The sequence below is a fragment of the Podarcis cretensis genome (genome assembly GCF_951804945.1).
Source record: "Podarcis cretensis genome assembly, chromosome: 7".
Lineage (NCBI taxonomy): Eukaryota > Metazoa > Chordata > Lepidosauria > Squamata > Lacertidae > Podarcis > Podarcis cretensis.
This window is the reverse complement of record NC_137176.1, coordinates 47,105,835-47,122,518: the sequence shown is the minus strand read 5'-3', so window position 1 is coordinate 47,122,518 and position 16,684 is coordinate 47,105,835. Positions and strand designations below refer to the sequence as shown.

At 42.7% G+C, this 16,684-nt stretch overlaps 1 protein-coding gene across 1 annotated transcript; it reads left to right on the top strand.

The window, feature by feature from the left end:
* Nucleotides 1-14,442, top strand: ABHD3 (abhydrolase domain containing 3, phospholipase). The gene is made up of 9 exons (XM_079982746.1): nucleotides 1-696; nucleotides 1,968-2,131; nucleotides 4,217-4,399; nucleotides 5,540-5,585; nucleotides 9,913-10,025; nucleotides 11,921-12,094; nucleotides 12,274-12,322; nucleotides 12,406-12,571; nucleotides 13,618-14,442. Exons 1-9 carry the CDS (start codon nucleotides 550-552, stop codon nucleotides 13,794-13,796), a joined length of 1,221 nt encoding a protein of 406 aa, XP_079838872.1. The 5' UTR covers nucleotides 1-549; the 3' UTR covers nucleotides 13,797-14,442.
* The last annotated feature ends 2,242 nt before the right edge of the window (nucleotides 14,443-16,684 follow it).

Genomic DNA, 16,684 nt, shown 5'->3' with positions numbered 1-16,684 from the left:
TGCCAATGTTTTTTTTTTAGCGTGTGGCCTCCGCAACAAAGGCCGATCGAGCCACGTCCCCAGGAAACGGATAGTGTCCGGATAACCAGCGTCACGGCCTGGTTGCCACGAGCAGCTTACCCCCAATTCAGCTTCAACGTTTGCAATCGGGATAAAGGTCGGTCTGCACAGAGAGGAAGGAGGGCCAATCAATGCCCGCGTCCTGCCGATTGCCAGAAGGCCGGCTCCAGCCTCAATGCCCACCCATCCTCCCCAGGGAGAGAAGGGGGAGCGAGGGCGGAGCAGCGTGTCCTGCTATGCCCTGTGGCGAAGCGGCGACGGAGGCGGAGAGCTTCTTGCTGCTGCTGGTGGTGCTGCTGCAGCCGCTGCAGGTGGCTGCTTTTCTCGGATCCTTCCGGAGGGGGCGCTATCCTGCTTGGGCTCAGCCTCGACGGCAGCAGCAGCAGCAGCAGCAGCAGCAAGACCACCAGCATCCTAGGCGTGCCGCGCGCTTCCCCGGGGCTGTGATGTAAGCTGCGGCCGCGCAGCTCGGCGGCGACTTCTGGAGAGATGAACCTGCAAGGGCTGACCCGCGGGGTGTCCTTCTATCTGGAGAGCCGCGTCCGGGAGGGGCTGCTGGCTTCCGGCGTCGGGTGGTCCCTGGTGCTGTGCTTCGGGGCCGCTTACGCCTGCTATTACCTCAGCAGCATCGCCAAGGTAGGGGGGCTTCTCGCGTCCCTGGGGAAGCGGGGCCGACCCCGGCCAATGGAGGAGGGAGCCGCAGGAAGCGGAAAAGGCCAGCCGAGGTCAGCGCCAGGCTAAGCCCATCTTTGAAATAAGCAGGGCTATTGTCCTTGGCTCGCCTCGGGTGCAGAGGCAGCGGAGGGAGCCTTTGCAGCGCGCGGCGCCCTATTGCAGGGCGATGGCTGCTGGACTAGTTTGAGGGGGGGGGGCGTCCCTTTTCGTTTTCACTGGGAAGGAGTGAAATGCAGGTCAGTTTGACTTTGAGTTCCCCGCTGGCTGGGCAACCTGGTGCTTCGGAATTGCGCAGCGCATATTCCAGGTGAAAAGCAAGGTGGAAGGGGGAAAAAGTGAAATCTCAATCCTGGGGTAAAACATGTAGAATTATATACACTATTTTATACAAACAATCACACTTTACATGAGGAGTTGAGGTCTCCTTCAGGATGTGTGTAGTTTTACTTTTGCCTCCTAAGAAGAACCCAACTGGAGCAGACAGACCAGAGGTCTAGCTAGTTAGGGACCTTGTTTTGCCAACCCAGTGCCTCAGGGAACCTCCATTCTCAGGGCAGGAAGGCAGTAGCTCCTCTCCTCTTCTTGTTCCTCAGCAAGGAATACTCAGAGGTATTCTGTCTTTGAACCTGTGGGTTGCATCTGTATGCTTCATGACTAGTAGACATTGATAGACCTATCCTTTCACAACACCTCAAATAGTTTGTGTAAAAGTACATTTCATGGTGACAAACTCATGAGTCGTACAGGCGTTTTTCAGGATTCACAATTCAGCTGAGTGCAGCAAAAGGCTGTCAGCGTAGAAAACTACACTGGCAGAAAATGGCAAGTGGGCTATTTGAACCCATACGGGCAGTGTGTTTCCAGGCTGAAGCCCCAGAAAAGATCTTCTCTCTCTCATTGCCACATTCTAGATCAGAGCCCCAAACTGTGGCTTGAGCTTTACCCAGGTGGCCCACAACATGTCTGTAATAATACAATTGGTGGGATGGGTTTCTGTATAATTAGGAAGTGATGAAGGGACATGTAAAGTGAGGCTGTAGTAAATTAGGAAGAACGTTCTGTGAAAATAAGTTGTTAGGAAGAACCTGAAGGAGGGGAATAGCTTGAGCAAAGAATGGATCTTGCTCCACCAAAGCCATGAATAAATGTAAGACTGCAGTATGATGTTCACTTACCCAGGAGCAAGTCACATTGAACACAGTGCCAACACACTTGCCTTTTTCTCGCTTTAGAAACCTCAGCTGGTGACTGGCAGCAAAGGCTTATCCTGTTTCCTACAGGACCATTGCCCTGTGGTGACAGAAACATACTATCCCACTGTGTGGTGCTGGGAGGGCCGTATTCAGACTCTCCTTCGCCCTTTCATCACATCTCGACCATCTGTGCAATACCGGAAGTAAGTGCCTCTGTCCTTCGAAACCTTTCTTCTGTGAATTATTTATGAAGGTTCAATCATATTCTTTATAGATTGGTTCTGTACTGTTACCTCTAACATAAGATCTTAGTGTGGTGTACTGTGCTACGTTAGGCCCCTTCAGGAGTTGCCTTCCACATGTGTTGGGTGGAAGGTCAGCTTGAAGGGGAAAACCTATGCACATTTAGCTGAATGTGCACAGTCAGGATTCACAATCACACAGGTTCCACATTGCATAGATGAGCCTGTATGCATTCAGCCAAAATGCCCATGGGGGTGCATGGAAGTCTGAGGGCAGAGCTGGTACAAGTGGAGTCATTGGGATGGGGACGGCGCATATTGCCCTGCCCCACCCCTCTTCACACCATTATGGAACATGTGGAAGGTAACTTCTGAAGGAGCAAGTGTATTCATACATATATGAGAACTGGTCACACTTCTGAGCATCATATGTTATTGTAGCTAGTGTCTTTGAGGCACTTCCAGTATCCTGAAGAGCTAGGCTGTATGCACATGACAAACCTCTGGGCTCGGAAAAGGCACCAGACTGGTGGAAGGCCGTCTATTTTCTAAGGATCCCTGAGAATTTGCTGTAATTCCAGTTAAGTGGGAAGTTTTACTTTCTATTTAAGGGGTCTCTGATATTTATTTAGCATGGGAATAAATGGCTCTTCCATTGTTAACAGGGATGTGGGTGCAAAAGAGCTATGTAACAAGAGCCCACTTGGCAACAGAAGTTTTTCCCACACACTTAGTTCATACAGTATTCTGTTGGAGAAAGCAGACCTAAAACTGGCTACTAGGTTTCCTTTTCAGAACTTTTGCACTTAAGCAAAGTGGTCAGATGTTTGCTCCTCAGTAGTGGTACACAGCAGCTGCTAGACAGAAGCAGCACAGATGTTTTTATTTTGGTATCTTAGTCATGTGTTTGCTCACACTCTTCTGCTTATGCAGCAGTAAGTTTTTAGAACTGACTTAATAGTTTCACCTTGATTGCCCTTTTTTGCTACTGTACATTAAATTAATGCATATAGAAAGATGTTCAATCATTTTTTAAAGAATTGCAGACAGAGAAGCAAAGCAGATTTTTTTTACCTCCCTCTCCATCCCTATATGTGCTTACTCACCTTAGTCTAACCAAGGAGTCCACTTGATGGACCTTGACCTGCACGTGTGAACTGGATGCACATCCACATGCATGCCTGAATGCAGATGCTCTCTGTCTGCACTTCATGGTTTTCAGCTGAATGTGCATTTGGATTCATGTTCTGGAGAGGGAAGCATGTTTGAAAGTGCATCTGAACGCACCTTCCACAAAAAGCAGTGTTATCCAGTTAGAGCACATCTGATTTAGACCTACTGTTCTTGATCTGGCCAATGATCTATGCATGGAAACCTGTTTCCTTGTGTGGATTTGATCAGGTTGGCTGACTCCATGAGACCAGTTCTAATGACAGCACATGCAGTTTCAGGAAACCAGGAAGCACCTGCTGCTCTAACAACTGCCACTGATCCTCCTCACAACTTGAGAAGAAGAGCTTCAGCAGGTTTCCTGTGGAGACTGGGCTGTGAGATTGTGCATGGGTTGAGGCTAACTCCTGACTTGAGCCATTATTGACATTGCAAGGGACATTCCATCCCACAGTTTAAAGGATCTGGGAAAGAGAATTGGGCTCTCAGCTGCATATTATCCCGGACCAGTTCATTCCCCATTTTAAGACCCAAGCTGAAGGAAACAAGTAGCCAGCTGTGCCTTGTCTTCCAGCCAGCTGGTTGAGGCCTCATGCCTGCCTGCTATTTTCTGCTGCCAATGTTTGGAGACAGCATGAAAGCAGTGTGAATTACAGCCCTGACCTCTCTCCCCCCCCCATTTTTTTAAGCAACAACACAACTTTATTGCATACCTTGAGGAGTTGTCCTAAGGTGGGGCCTCTTTTTTCTCCCATTCTCCTACTCACTGTGTCCACCCATGAAACATCTGATTAATGAATGGGAGTGAAGGCGGTAGAGTGATTTTTACCCCCTTATTGTTGTTTTTGCAAAGCTAATCATTGTTGGTTTTTCCAGTGAGCTTATTACAGCAACCGATGGAGGGCAGATTTCACTGGACTGGTTTGACAATCATGATAGCATTCATTACCCAGATTCCAGCACCAGACCCACTATCCTCTTGCTGCCTGGCCTCACGGGAACCAGCAAGGAATCCTACATTCTCCATATGATTCAGGAGAGCAAAACACTGGGCTACAGGTAAAAGCAGTTTGGCTTGCTAATGTTTCTGTTTTAACCACTCGGATTAAATCTGCACAAGCGGGAAGCCACAATCATATGTAGCGGGTAAAAGAGTAGCACAGACAGCGCTTGGAAACACTTTTTATCCCTTTGTTGGCCCTGACTTTCCATCCACCAGATCTGCCACAGGCTCCTTTGGTAGCTGTCTCCGTGACCTACTTCCAGTCTCCACTACCACTACAGCAGACCATCTCAAAGATGGTTCCTGACGTGTTGGGAAACTTCAATCAGGGATCCATGCAGACTTAGCTTGACTAGGGTAAAGAACTGGTGACTACCTTAGCATAGTGGCAAAGAATATGAGCTGTGAAGTCCCTGGCTGAAATCTGACCATCCATGAACTCTGTTAGTGGACCTAGGCAAGTTACTGTTACTTAGCTTCAGTCTGCCAACCCATCGGCACTAAGAGCATCATAGTAATAATAATGAACTACTTGGCAAGGTTTACTGAGGTTATGTATGTGAAACACTTAAGGAAAGGTCAGTATTAACCAATACCTCTGCTTGTGTAGTTCAGACACCCCAGAAACTAAATGCAGGAGTGTGGAAGACAGGGCAGGAGTGTGTGTGTGTGCGCGCAGAGGGTGGTGTATTCACGTTGCCCTCAATGGTCCAAGCTATCACCACACAGGCATAAGCTTTTGTGGAGGGAAGGAATTGGTCTCAGAGGATGTAAGCTCTGTGATGCATGTCCACCAAGCCAAATCCATCACAGTGAGAGAAAGGAAAGGGGAGAGGGAGAGAGAAAGGTTTCTTTCATCAGTGAGGGGAACTTGCCCTTCTCCACCTGGGGATGGGAATTGTTTCAAAGGATTGTTTCAGTAGAGGCAGAGACTATTACATCCCAATTCCATACCAACATTCCTTTCAACAGTGAGGAAGCATTGCTGTTTTACTCGCCCTCCCGCCACGTTAACACGCTCCCTGTTTATATGTCATACGTTTGTGCAAAACAATGTGTATGTTGATGTCCCTGTTTTGAATAATTGGCAACTCTATATTTTTAAACTGGAGCAGCTTTGAAATGTACGGATCTTCACATCCAAAGACACACAGGTTAACAGTTCTGGTAAACGGTGCTCTTCTGTTTTTTTAAAGGTGTGTGGTTTTAAACTATCGAGGAATTGCTGGTGAAAATCTCTTGGTAAGAATTGCTCTTAAATTAAGTAAGAACACTGAGCAACCATAATGTTAGCATATAGCATGGGTGTGAATACCTGCAAGCATGCAACACTTCATAAGCAATTTATGGTTAATTCCATCTCTGGGAGGGTTTGTTCCTCATTGACAATTGTGCCTCTTTATCTCATACAACGCAAAGATAAGAAAATAAAACAGTAAGTAAATGTCATATGAATAAGGAATCTACACCATCCATTCATTCATTCATTAAATTAATCAGTAATTTTTCATGTTTTAATTGCGTTTAATTAATCTACTAAATGATTTACCTACATAGAAATTTCTCTAACTTGGAAAACAAAATAAGGACTTCCAGATTTGTAGATTCAATTGAAACATTACTGGAGGTTTGTGCAGCGAACCCCCATAAGGAGGCATGGACAGCTGCCAAAGGAGACACTAGTTCCAGGCTGGCGCTTTGCGAGAGTCTTGACAGGAGGAGGAAGTGGAATGTAGAAGCGCTTCTACCTATCACTTACTGCAATAGATGGTGTTGAGTTGTAAGGCCTGGTGGTTGTCATGCTGGGGGCAAGATGAGGCTAGTGTCAAGGTCTGGCATGTTCAGGCAGCTGCCAGGCTTCAGATCTATGCTGAAAAAGGCCCAAAGTTTATCCCTGACCTTGCCACTCTGTGGCCACTCTTCTTGCTCGCTACACAGAAGGAGAGGATAGAAGCTGCTCCTTGTCACTTTCTCTTGTTGCTTGATTGCTTGCCTAAATGGTGATGGTAGGAAAGAGGAGGAGGAGCTACTGCTGTTGCTTGATTTCTCTCCTCAAGGCAGCCGTATGGAGGGCCAGTCCGCACATTCTTGCTTCCATCGTTCCTCACTCACTCACACACCCAAAGTGTGCAAGTAGTGATGCCAACAGGGAGCAGCTCCTTGGTCACTGTTGGTGACGAATGGGCCAGTGGACCCAATCCCACTTCTGTCCAGAGGGGGAGAGGGCAGGTGGGTGAACAAACAGAGACTGCTGCTCCTCACTATGGCCTACATGTTCACTTACCCATTGGCTCTCTAGACAATCAAGCAGGAGGTCAAGAGATGAGATACTCACTCAAGCGTAAGGAGAAGCTCATCAAAGGCAACTTTTGCAGTACCCCAAAACCTAAACCCAGCTCTGGAAGTAGGTTTGAAGGCAACATGTGGAGATGCAGAAGCAGCCTTCCCTACTTGTTCGGATCAGTGACCAAACAATTTTAGGGTTTGCGAGGATTTAAGGTACCCTATAAGCCCACACGGTCCTTCTGCCTTCCTTCATTTAATCTGCCTCCCCAGAAGGTGTGGAGATGCACATTCAGTGCATCCTTCCTATCTCTGCAAGCTACAAGGTGCTGTGGGCTGAGGTTGTAGAGGGGGATGATAAAAGGGTCAAGCTCACGTACCATTGCTGCTCCATATACTTTTTGAAAGATGTCTCTTTTACTACCACTTCAGATTTATGTATTTTTGTGTTTTCATACAATAAACCCACAACTTATGTGGGGGTTATGTTCTGGGGATCGCGCCTAAAGCCAAAATTGTGTCTAGTCCAAACCCATTGGGTTCAATGGTGGGTGAGATTGCCAAAGTCATTCCCCCCAGAACTCCTTTTCCATCCATTTTTTGCCACGTGTGTAAAGCTGAATGTGCACAAGTTAAATACACTTAAGATGCGGGCTTAATATACTATAAACAGCCCTGTGATTCTCAGATGAAGAGTGGTATAGCAATTTAATAAATAAAGTGAAATAAATTAATTTATCTTTTCCCCAGTAGCAACTAAGAAGATGGAGGAGTTTCCCCCCAAAAAATGAGGAGTCAGTGAGAAGTTATATAAATGATTAAGGTCTTGGTCTTGTCATATAACAGCTGTTGCCAGCCTCTGGAGAGGATTTTTGCATGTGAAACACAGTGTACAGTTTTACACATTTAACATGCTGGTTTCAAAGTATGAATAATACATTCTCATAATGAAAGAAATGTGAGAATCCATTTTCAGCATACTTCTGGAGATGAATGTACAAAGCAGTTTTGTGGCACACCAAACCCTTTTTGATTATATTTCAGATGAAGTGAAAAGATCTTTTGTTTAGCTGTACTTTGTGAAATGCTGTGTAATCGGCTTTGCCTGTTTAAGCAATAAAAGGCTGTTTTCCCCTATAAACAGCTGCAGTTGTAACTCGCCCAGTGTAGAATTTTTAGCATAATGATATAAAATCCAGTCATAATGGTTCTGAAGCGATAAACAAGAAATGAGTTATGACAAGCACAGGCACATGCAAGTAAGTTATCTTAATCCTCAGAGCACAAATAAACTCCCTCATTTTGGCAAACAATGCATTTTTAAAGAACTAAATTGCAAATAAAATACCAGAAGATTAATGGTGCAGTGCTACACACGTTTACTCTGTCCAGTGTGGCTTGCTTCTAGTTAAGCATGCAGAGGACGGTGGCTTAAGGCACACTTTCCTAGTGATCAACCCCATTTAACCAAGTGGAAATTCTGGGGTAACATGCTTAGAATTGCACTGCATATTGTCAAGCAAAGTAAGAGATTTTTTTCCTAATTAAATAATTTAAAGGAAGCTGAAATTTTAATGTTTCTGCTACCTAGGAGTTTAGCTTGTAGAAGAAAACAGCAGTGAAATCATATACATGTGTACTCAGAAGTAAGCCTTGCTGTTTTATTAATGTCATCTGGCGGGCAAAACTCCCATTGAGTTCAGTAAGTGAGTACTAAATTGCAAGTGTAGAGTTCAGCCTAAAACATCTAATGGGGCCAGTCTGAAGAGTCATTGCATTGAAAAATCAAGGTCTCTCCCTTTTACTCAGGAGTCAGAGGCTGTTCTGCGCACACATCTGCACTGAGCACAGTTCCCTTTTAGATAGATTGTATGTGAACTACCCTTAAAAAGAAAATGCTATGCCGAAGTATTCCAAATTTTGTTGATTTTGTAGCTCATCTTGTAATGGACTGTGATGGATGGAGTCAGAGGGAAAAGAAGGTGGAGCAACGGAGACAACATCAAGTGGCCATGGTTTTAACCCATCAAATGCCAATTATTAGCTGTAGGTCTTCATTTCAATTTTCAGCTAAGCTGTGGACTCACTGCTTAGGCTTGAGTGTCCCAACCCAGCATTTGCAGAACTAAAGAGGAAGAGGCAGTTAATCAGCCCTGAATCTGCATATTATCCACCTGCATGCACCTCTCCTATCGGCTTCGCCTCAGCTTGACTCATTTTTTTTTTGTTTCAGACAGAACCCAAAAATTAAACACTTCTGGCATTTATAGGGGAGAATTTGTGAGTGTGGAAGGGGTATCCATGCTCCATTTCCCCCGGATGTTCAAGTGCCTCCTGTAGGGTATGGAAGCCTGTGTTTCCCTCTTAATGTCTAAGCTCTAAATTCTTTTTCATGAAAACACAGCATAATAAACTTGCTTGCCTTTCAGATGCCACAATATTATTTGTTATTTTAGGATCTAATACCTCTTAAGCTTCACCCCACCCACTGTAAGAATAATAATGCTGGCTTGCTTTAAAAGTTTGCTTAGAGAGGACTGTTTGCAATATTTTGAGCTTTAAAGAAAAAAACACATTGTTTAAATATTAAATCATGTTATATGACCATTATAATAAGTCATCATGGGATACCAAGCAGTAGGTGTCAGCACCCTTACAACTTCATTGTTCCACAGGACAAGTGGGGCAGGTCTATGGTACCTTGCTATGGCAGCAGCAACCCAGCTGAAAGCTTTTATTGGTTTATCCTAGGTTGTGGTACAAAATGCCTTTAGGAAGTGGTACAGATGAGTTACAATTCCGCACTGTGCAAGAACTTTGTGCACAATGGTTTTAGTGAAGATGGCTCTTGCCAGTGTTGCTGTGCTTCTGTACGCTGTTACGGTACTCTCAATCAACTTGGACACCAGTGCAACAGTTATTGCATCTAACTGTGTGCACTGATTTGTAACTGGGCTCCTAAGCCTAATTACAAATATACACCTTTTGTAGAATACATTTCCTTAACATATTGTGAGCTTAGTAGGATTTAATTGCTTTGCAAAAGTTATAGTGTAACGGGAAGAGGGAGTTTGTAAAATTTTAGTAGTGCTGCTATTAATACTAAAAGTGAATGCACTTGAAATCTTACCTCATTGAATATCATAACTTCTAAAAATGTCATTGGCGCTTGTGTTAATCTTTTTGTATTATATTGCTGTATCAACCAACCGGGTGCTGTGTTGGCCTTGGCTGAAAGGCAAAACAAGTGTTTATTGTCCTCTTTCCCACTTTTGGTTTCTTACAGACCCCAAGGACTTACTGTGCTGCTAATACAGAGGATTTGGAAACTGTTATTCATTATGTACACAACTTGTACTCCTCAGCTCCGTTGATGGCAGCAGGTGTTTCTATGGGAGGGTAAGTATTTATGCAACATAAATCCCAGTAGTGTAACTCTGTGGTCATTAGAAACCAATTTGCAAAGGCCCTCAATAAAGATTCTGCATACACAGCACAGACTCCTTGGGAAATGTACTAAGTCTAATTTTCCATCATGTTTCTACTTCTTCTTGAAAGAAAGTTTTACAGGGGAAGAGTGATTTTTCTCACTGAACCTTCCACATGATATGCTTTTGTTTACCATAATCACTTACAAGTTTATTTGCTGGAACTGATGGTAACTCTCAGAAAACAAGTGACAATAATTGGCATACATGACTAGTGGGAGCTATGTTTGAACATTTAAGCAGCATTTTATTTATAAACCTCAGACCTGAATTAAAGGCATCTGCAGGATAGTAATCAGTATTTTATTATTATATACATCTTGTGTGATTGTAGGATATGATTAATATAATTAATGTAACCAGTCTTCAGAATTGTGGGATGTAACCTACATCTTTTGATACCATTTATTGTTTTGGGCCAGTCACATTCCTTCTTATTTGGGTTTGATTATGGCAGTTGGCTTACAAGTCATTATCATAGGGTTGTAGTACCATGAGGGAGAGATGCTTTGCTGCTTACCTGAGGCAGTCAGCTCTGTGTAACTGTTTATATTCCTTAGGGATTTGGTTATTGTTAGTAGGGGACTTCTAAGACATAAACACATAATCAAAAACCTTGTACACTAGTCTGTTTGTTTATTAAAGAATTTGTATAAAATTGTATAAAAGGGAGGCAGCAAAGAAATGTTTTCTTCCCCTACATTTTTATCTGTTTTATTGTGCATATGAACCATCAGCTGTAAACTGGAACACATTTATCCTAACCCAGACTTTGTCATTCTTCAAAAGAGCGGCACCAGGCCAGCTAACACTAAAAACTTTTACAAGACCTTTTCAGACATCATAGGGAAGCAAAAATGTTTGCCACATACAGTCTATATTGTATACACAACCTTACACATAAAATGGCCCCAGAGGAATGACAAAAATTGCTGCTGCTGATACTAATATGTTAGTCTTGCAGAAGCAACAAAAAAACAAACCCTGATTGGCTGTGATCTATCTTTTGCCTATCTTTTGCTGTCCTTCCCATTCCTTTACACTGTAACCCCAGTGCCTTTGAAAAATTGATCCTGAGGTGGTGGAGATATTGGGAATAGTGTGGAGTATAGTGTTAAGTTGTGGGTGAACATATCAGACGACACAGCGATTCTTCAAACAGCTCTTCTTTATTCAGAGGCCAGAACAGAACTGAGCTGAAGGGCTCAGTCAGCCTGCTTATATAGAGCTCCAGTACACATAATTGTAACAATTTTCTAAAACTATCCAATCACTGAACGTCACTTTCGATCCTATCTACAGTATCCCCCTGCTGGCCCAGGGTAAGAACTTCAGTACATAACATACAGTGTGGCAAACTATGGGAGGAGCAGGAAGTAGGCAGAAATTGCATCTCCATTTGCATGAGTTTTTTTCCATAGGTCCCTACTTGTGGGAATAATATTGTTGACTACCAAGCAGAGTTTGGGCAAGAAATACTGCAATAATATATCCAAAGCACTCAGGGAAAAACACACATACGCTAATACCCACGACAGCTTTCTTCAGATTGAGTCAGATATCAATCCAGTGAGTTCAGGTAAACTTTTCATTTAGTTGTTTGAAAGTTTCAAGGTTATTATCCTTATCATAAGCCATGATGGAAGCATATTAAAATGTTTGGCCCCACAATGCCATGCACATGATGGCTAGTATTGCCTTGACTAGTTTCAGCACTTCATCTCCTACTACAAATGTTTAGGACTGAGGTATTTTCATTTGTGATATCTTCTTCTTTTTACCTATTTGTTTATCTCTTGTTTGTAGCATGCTCCTTTTAAATTATTTGGGCAAAACTGGCAGAGAAACACCACTGAAGGCAGCTGCAATTTTTTCAGCAGGATGGAATGTTTTTGAATCTGCAGACTCACTGGAAAAGCCAGTGAACTGGCTTCTCTTTAATTACTACTTAACCAGCTGTCTACAATCTTCAATTATTAGGTGAGTCAACCTCACATCCATTGTGAAAGACCATAATATATTAGTATGAAATTCAGGTTCATTGCCAGTCATGTCAAATATGTTATGGTGTGTTGAAGGAAGCAGTACCCAAGCGAAAGCTGTCATCTTCGGCTATTTTTGCTCATGTGGTTACTCTCGGATCTCTATTTATTTTACAGACATCGGGAAATGTTTGATAAGCTGTTCAATATGAACCTTGTCATGAAGGTATGAGGGTTAGCCATTTGTATTTCACTTCATGTTTTTATTTTTACTAACACTTACATAAATCCTTGAATTCTGTACTTCAGGCTAAGACCATTAGGGAATTTGATAAGCAGTTCACCTCAGTCATGTTTGGCTACCCTACAATTGAGGATTACTATGCAGATGCTAGTCCATGCCGTAGACTGAAGAGAATTGGAATTCCAGTGTTGTGCTTAAATGCTATGGATGATGTCTTCTCACCAAATCATGGTAAGTTTTTCCCCCTTTTAAGAAGATGCTGTTGGTTGACCTCAGCGATTGAGTTGTGTCTGAAATAGAATGAGAAGTTAGTACAGAACTGGGTGTGCAGTGTAATTTTCTTATGGTGTTCTACTCAATGCACATGTTGCCAAATATTGCACCAATAAAGGGTATATAATAATAATAATTTTGGGCGTCTTACAGAATATCTAAAAACATAATAAAAACATCAAGCCTTAAAAACCTCCCAATACAGGGCTGCCTTCAGGTGTCTTCTAAAAGTTGTATAATTCTTTATCTCCTTGACATCTGAAAGGAGGGCGTCACTAGCGAGAAGGTCCTCTGACTTCATAGTCAGAAAAAGAAGCCTTACATAAAGCATGTGTCATAATTCTTGATTTTTTGTTACTGTGTAACATCTCTGGGTAGGGACGCAGGTGGCGCTGTGGGTTAATGCCTCAGCGCCTAGGACTTGCCGATCGAAAGGTCGGCGGTTCGAATCCCTGCGGCGGGGTGCGCTCCCGCTGCTCGGTCCCAGCGCCTGCCAACCTAGCAGTTTGAAAGCACCTCCGGGTGCAAGTAGATAAATAGGGACCGCTTACCAGCGGGAAGGTAAACGGCGTTTCCGTGTGCGGCTCTGGCTCGCCAGAGCAGCGATGTCACGCTGGCCACGTGACCCGGAAGTGTCTCCGGACAGCGCTGGCCCCTGGCCTCTTAAGTGAGATGGGCGCACAACCCGAGTCTGTCAAGACTGGCCCGTACGGGCAGGGGTACATTTACCTTTTTTTTAACATCTCTGGGTGGCTCTATTTTTAATTATGTAAAATGAAAATATAACCTTTAGCAACCCAGAACCCCAGACTTTCGTACGTCATAGCTCAGTTAAAACTTATATTGCCAAAACTGGTCTTCATAAAATTGATCTTTTAAAGCTGCATTTTGCTGACAGCAGAACTGCACTTCACCAAAACATTCATTGTGTTATAGACTGAATGATAGTTATGAGAGAGAAATGTTGGGATGGGAGCTTATACTTTGTTCCCTTATTTCTTTAGCCATACCAGTAGAAATTGCAAAACAAAATCCTAATGTGGCTTTGATTCTTACTGCTTGTGGAGGCCATATTGGTTTTCTGGAAGGACTGTGGCCAAGAAGATGCACATACATGGACAGAGTCTTCAGACAATTTGTTCAAGCTGTGTTTGAGCACGGAAGCAAAATCCTTAACATATAGCAACTTATCAGAACCATGACTGCAGCACAGCGGCATATTATGATCAGGGTAACGAAGCTTAATGCACACGATTTAGCAAATAAGCCAGCAAATGGATGAAATCCATTATTAGGAGCGAAATATAGTTTGCTTTGATAATTTTGCAATACAGTTACTTTTTTATTTTAACATGCCTTATAAGAATGACCTTAAATAAAAAGAATACTCTGCACACATTAAATTGCACTTAACCAAAACCATGTAAGTAAACCAATAAAAATTACTCAGGTTTTTTATTTATTTAGATAATTTATTTAGGAATCTTGCATACTTGTTCACATGCACATAACATTCAAAACCATGATTCTATTGTAATACATGAAGTGGGCTTGTCTCTAAGGGCACTTATGGAGGAAATGCTTTAGGAAGATTTTAAAAGTAATGCAAATAGGAGTTTAAAAAGCCATCATTAACTTTAGCCATGGGCTACAATAGCATTACAGCACTTTAGACCCTATGGGGATTATATGTACTGCTTTTTCATTTATGTTGATGCCATATATGTCTTACTTTTTAAACATTGTTAATTAACTTAATAACATTTATATTTATACCAGATGTTTTATGTTGAAATGCAGAATGGAAATAAATTACATTTTTAAAGAAACATATTCGTTTAATTTTCTGTGCAATAGCAGGTAAAGTTTGTATGTAAAGTATGTTTCATAGAAGGAAAACTAAGCTTCTCATTAGAAAGATTAGGAAATATTTAATACAAAGTATAATTGCCCCAGGCTGAATAGCATCACTGGATTATTTTCAGTCTCACTCTCCATCCCACTGGGAATAGAAACAGTTTCAGGAATAAATGTAAATATTTTTCAGGAGGTTTTGAATTTGAGACTATGCCCTGGAATGTTTTCTTACTTTGTCCCTCCACTGTTTCCTATGTAGTGGAGTAATATTCAAGAATGATCTCCTGAGTAAATACAGCCCATTTCCCACATTTCCAGATACACAAATTCTTCTATTCGTATTAACAGAATGGAATAGTGAAGCAATACAAGTAAATTTGCTTCCTTCTACACTGCTGTCTAAGGCACAGTTCCACCTCTGGTATTCTGCTGGACAGCCCATACAGAGAACTTAACAGGGAGCTAAAAAATGTTTGCGGTGGGTGAAGGGAGCAGGTGTTGGCCCATCCCTCTGCCCCATCCCTATTATCATGAATTATCACACATCATCCCTAGTTTCCTTGTAACAGATTCTGAAGCTTTTAAACCTGCTTCTTCTCCGCAGCAGAATGCACTGGTTGCAAAATCAAGCAGCATGTGGGAGAGATATCAATTATTCTCTAAAACAAGTTATCAAATAATCCTCTTACTAAAATAGTCCTCATAAACCAGCAGCTGCTGGAAGTTTTCATTCACTGACTCCCTGAACAGTGCTTTAGAAACAAGACCTCAAAAAAGGAGTCTGAGAATGTATTGTCTTGTTAATATGATGACAATGAAGAATTTAAAGCCAGAAAACATATGCTCAAAAGCCTTTCATATAAGATACTTTGAAACGGAGTCATACTGCTTAATTCTAAAATTAACTTGATTATTGAGAGATTTTGGATGAAGATTTCCATCCTACATGCACTGACTACAGCAAGACTTGCTTTCAGTTTGAGCCTTGAAACTAATAAAGCAGACTGTTGCTATTCATTTCTATACAGTGGTGCCTCGCAAGATGAAATTAATCCGTTCCGCGATTCTCTTCGTCTAGCGGTTTTTTTGTCCTGCGAAGCAAGCCCATTGACGGCTTAGCGCTATTAGCGGTTTAGCGGCTTTTAGCGGCTTATCGGATAAGCAGATAAGCGGCTTAGTGGCTTAGAAAAAAGGGGGGGGAGGGAAAAACCCCCCGCAGGAACTCGCAAGACATTTTCGTCTTGCGAAGCAAGCCCATAGGAAATTCGTTTTGCGAAGCACCACTGTAGAAGCAAAAGTGAAGTAAAAAAGGTAAAGGGACCCCTGACCATTAGGTCCAGTTGTGGCCGACTCTGGGGTTGCGACGCTCATCTCGCTTTATTGGCCGAGGGAGACGGCGTACAGCTTCTGGGTCATGTGGCCAGCATGACTAAGCCGCTTCTGGCGAACCAGAGCAGTGCACAGAAACGCCGTTTACCTTCCCGCTGGAGCGGTACCTATTTATCTACTTGCACTTTTGACGTGCTTTCGAACTGCTAGGTTGGCAGGAGCAGGGACCGAACAATGGGAGCTCACCCCGTTGCGGGAATTGAACCACCAACCTTCTGACTGACAAGTCCTAGGCTCTGTGGTTTAACCCACAGTGCCACCCGTGTCCCTAAAAGTGAAGTACATTGACTTAATTGGAACTTTTCTCCAGGGAAAATCCACTCAACCCTTTCTTGGGTTAGAAGTCTAAGTGAAATTGGTAGGATTATCAACTGTATGGGATTATAACAGAGTTGTGTGTTATGGGGACATTAGCATTGAAATACAGTACAAATTCAGTTATCTTCCCAGTATTGCCAAATCAAGAAATTCAGTAGTTTTCTCTTATAAAAAATACTTTCTAAAACCAGAACTGTTCCCAAACTACTTGTTTTGTTTATAAAGTTACTTATGTTTATAATTCTATTCATGTAGTGTTTTCTTAATTCTCAATATTCAAATACTGCACTACAAACAATCCCCAACCTTTTTTCAGTTCTACCTACTTTGTAGGACTAAGAGCACTGCTATGCCATTCGTTTGACCTGTTCCCCCCCAGGCCACAATAAATTGCTAAGTGATTTTAACACTAACCAGAAAATAAAGATAAATCTTTTCGTATACAGCACTCCTTACACACGCTTTCCTGGAGTAAGCCCCTTTAAACACTACATTTTCTTGACGAGA